This window comes from Geospiza fortis, unplaced genomic scaffold (assembly GCF_000277835.1).
Source record: "Geospiza fortis unplaced genomic scaffold, GeoFor_1.0 scaffold171, whole genome shotgun sequence".
Classification (NCBI taxonomy): Eukaryota; Metazoa; Chordata; class Aves; order Passeriformes; family Thraupidae; genus Geospiza; species Geospiza fortis.
In genome coordinates this window covers 5,857,815-5,860,899 of record NW_005054313.1, presented here as the reverse complement: position 1 = coordinate 5,860,899, position 3,085 = coordinate 5,857,815, and the positions used below count along the sequence as shown (strand labels likewise).

General features: G+C 36.6%; 1 protein-coding gene across 3 annotated transcripts in view; it reads right to left on the bottom strand.

The window, feature by feature from the left end:
• The window catches only part of UNC13C (unc-13 homolog C), a 133,521-nt gene that overhangs the window by 33,423 nt on the left and 97,013 nt on the right, over nucleotides 1-3,085 (bottom strand). For all 3 annotated transcript variants that reach the window (XM_005419659.2, XM_031055882.1, XM_031055883.1), the window contains 3 exons: nucleotides 2,013-2,139; nucleotides 1,039-1,135; nucleotides 476-619 (listed from right to left, as the gene is read on the bottom strand). In XM_005419659.2, the coding sequence (XP_005419716.1) occupies nucleotides 476-619; nucleotides 1,039-1,135; nucleotides 2,013-2,139 (368 nt within the window). The remainder of the gene's footprint in view (nucleotides 1-475; nucleotides 620-1,038; nucleotides 1,136-2,012; nucleotides 2,140-3,085) is intronic.

The following is a 3,085-nucleotide window of genomic DNA, read 5'->3' as shown; positions in this document are numbered from 1 at the left end:
CAGGAATAAAATGGAAATTCAGAGCTTGTGAGGAAATGTAACTATCCAAATAGAAAGCTGGCAGAGTTGAGTTTATCAAACAGCAGGTGAATACCTACCACCTTAAGACTTCAAACAAAAATACTTTATTGCCATACCTTGACTTTTTCCTTCACTTGCACTGCCTAATTAGTTAATTGCATTTCACTGAATGGAACTGCAATTGGTTCTTAGCAAGATAACAATTGATGCATACCTATGTGTATAAAATACATAAATGTGAAATCTCAGAAAGAATAGAACTTTTCAAAGCGGTAAACCATTTTGACAAAGTAGACAAAACCCAGCCTTAAGCCACAGACAGCATGTCTTAGGATCCCAATCAGATAGAAAACACTGATTCTAAAAAGCATTGGAATCACTTAGCTTTTAAGTACATGGCAATACAGTGTCATTCTCTCTGAAGCTTAGTTGAGATGCATTGACTTTAATTTACCTTTGCAAATCTTCTCATTAAATGAGATAGTGCTTCTGGATTAGGACACTCCAATTTCCTAATAATCTCAAAGCTTTGATTGAGCTGTGTGAAGACATCAACGACAGAGCAGGAGAAAAGGGCATGATCTGATGTTTGCTGAAACTAGAGAGGAACATCAAATGTTAATATTTGTTCAGAGATCAAAAATGCATTCATTGATTCATATACTTGAAATTCATCCTAGGGTCATAAAAAATAATAAAGGAAAAAAGAAGTCTCCCTGGTGATACTAAGAAATGTGTTTTATCACTTTTCTGATACTTTTGAATCTTTTAAAAATAGAACCAGAATTTTCTTTCATGACATTATCACATCATAGGTTAATGAAATGATACCATAGAATGAATTCTGTGGGGATTTAGGCAGAGGGAATTAGAACAGGAATTTCTCTATAAGGTATCTTCCCAAAGCTGTTATCTCTTGAAGACTAAGAAGGATGTTGTGGGACCAAATGTACTTCTGCTTTTGTAATAATACATGTATTGATACTTTACTTATTCTTTTCTTTAAAAAGGGCTCACCCCATCTTTTTTGTCTCTTTCCAGTGCTCCATGGAGAAATTCCATTGAGACATCCTCATTTTCATCCAGCCACTGTATGACAAATGGTTCAAACCACCTAAAAATTAAAAGCAATTTTGTAAAGTAAAGTAGGTAGATTTCATAAAGAGGAGAAATGTTATAATACCCAGCAGTTTGGCAGCTTTTGTTTTCAGGTATGTTGGAATTGCTAAAGATTTCAACAACTCTGGAAAAATTTTTGTCACCAAAATGCTGCAGCTACCAAAAGGCTTTTCAGGCTTCAGTTTCAGAATACTCTCTCTGGTGTACCCTGGTGATATAAAATTAGCAGTAGCCAATTCTCTACCAGTGACGCATGGTAGGTATCAATATTGGCTGTTTGGTAATGTTTAATTTTATTTTTATAGAAAATAACTTGTATATAACTTTGTTTTAGTAAAAATCAGCTGTTTAAACCATCTCTGCAAACTAGCAGACTTGCAGAAGATCAAGGATAGCTCCTATACAAAGACAGGACTGAATATATTTATTGCAGGGGGACAGGTGAACACAAAACCAGTAGCTGAGTATAACCTGATTCAGTAAGAATTATTTCAGTAGTATATCCTGTTAGCATTACAGCTTTATCCAAATTTGGTTATAAAACAAATGCAAGGACCTACAACTAATAGTGCTGCTGTTCCCACATCTCATACCTTCCTCAGACGTTTTCTGAGCAAAGCATTTTGTCATCTCTGAAGACCTAGCGTTAAAACAACTGTAGAAACCTATGAAATAGCTAATTGTACATTAATACCTGAACTATTTTACTTGATAGAATGCAGAATTAAAGAGAAGGAAGTGCAAAAAGTAGTCGCTGCTACACACACTGCTACACGCTTGAGATCTTGCACAAACCTGAGCATAAATATTTGACCAAAATAAACCTTGCATGAAGCCCAGCCTCATGGAAGCCTCCCCAAAACAGCACTTACAGAGAGTATTCAGGCACTGCATCCTTGAAAGCAGAGAGCTCTCGCACATATTCATTATAAAACCATTTCACTTTGAAGTGCAAATTCATATAATCTGTGCTTTTGCATAATCGCTGCTTTTCATGTTCTGTAATAGAAGGAGTGGAAATAAAAGCACTTAATAGCATCTAACAGTAAATAACATTCTTGAGCCTCAGTGCAGTGGTGACATAATAATACAGGACTTGCATTTTAAAGCATACTTGGTTTGATTTTTCTCGATGTAGTAATACCCACCGTTTCAATTTTCAGGATCTGAGTACCCTTAGGAAAAACAAAACAACAAACTAAAGACCAGTCCACAAATGAGGCTTCTCCTCTCTCTTCACTACAGTGAGAAAAAACCCACAAATTTGATGACTTCTCCTTCCTTAGATCCTTCTTTGGCTACTACAAAATGGTTAAGAAGCTTTTGTGTGTCAAGCTAGAAAAGACAACCATAGCTGTGCAGTAGCCAGAGGAAGTAACAGCTATAAATGCCAGTCCTACAGGAATCTGTGAAAGCTGCATTTATCAGAGCTAAGAAAGAGGAGAAAACTCTACAGCTCTACAGCCATCTGATTTATGGCACAAGTTGAAAAGATAGTTTAATAAAGTGTTTTTGAAATTTTTCAAATGGACTTCACCTTTGCAGTGTCCTCATGTTTTCCACATACTGAATATGCAGATGGAGGTGGGCAGCAGAAATCATGCAGCCACCTGTAACCACTTTCTGCATTTTTGAAGTCTGGTTTAATTTGTTTGGAACAAACATCCATCTTTCTTCCAGGATTTTGATCCTTGTTTTAGCTTGTACACTATGCTCTGCATTCGTCACCCAGCCACTGCAGAGCTGGACAGCTACATTCCTTCTCTCTTTATCCTTGCTCAAATCTTTCATTTCCTTCTCCCTCAGCATGAAACCAGGGATCCAGAAGTTTTGGGCAGAATAATCATACCTTTGTTTACTGCTCAAAGCTTCCTAAAATCTCCACAGATCTCATCTGTTTGAGATGTCATGTCACTTGCACATTCTTCCCTAAGCAAAAGAGTAA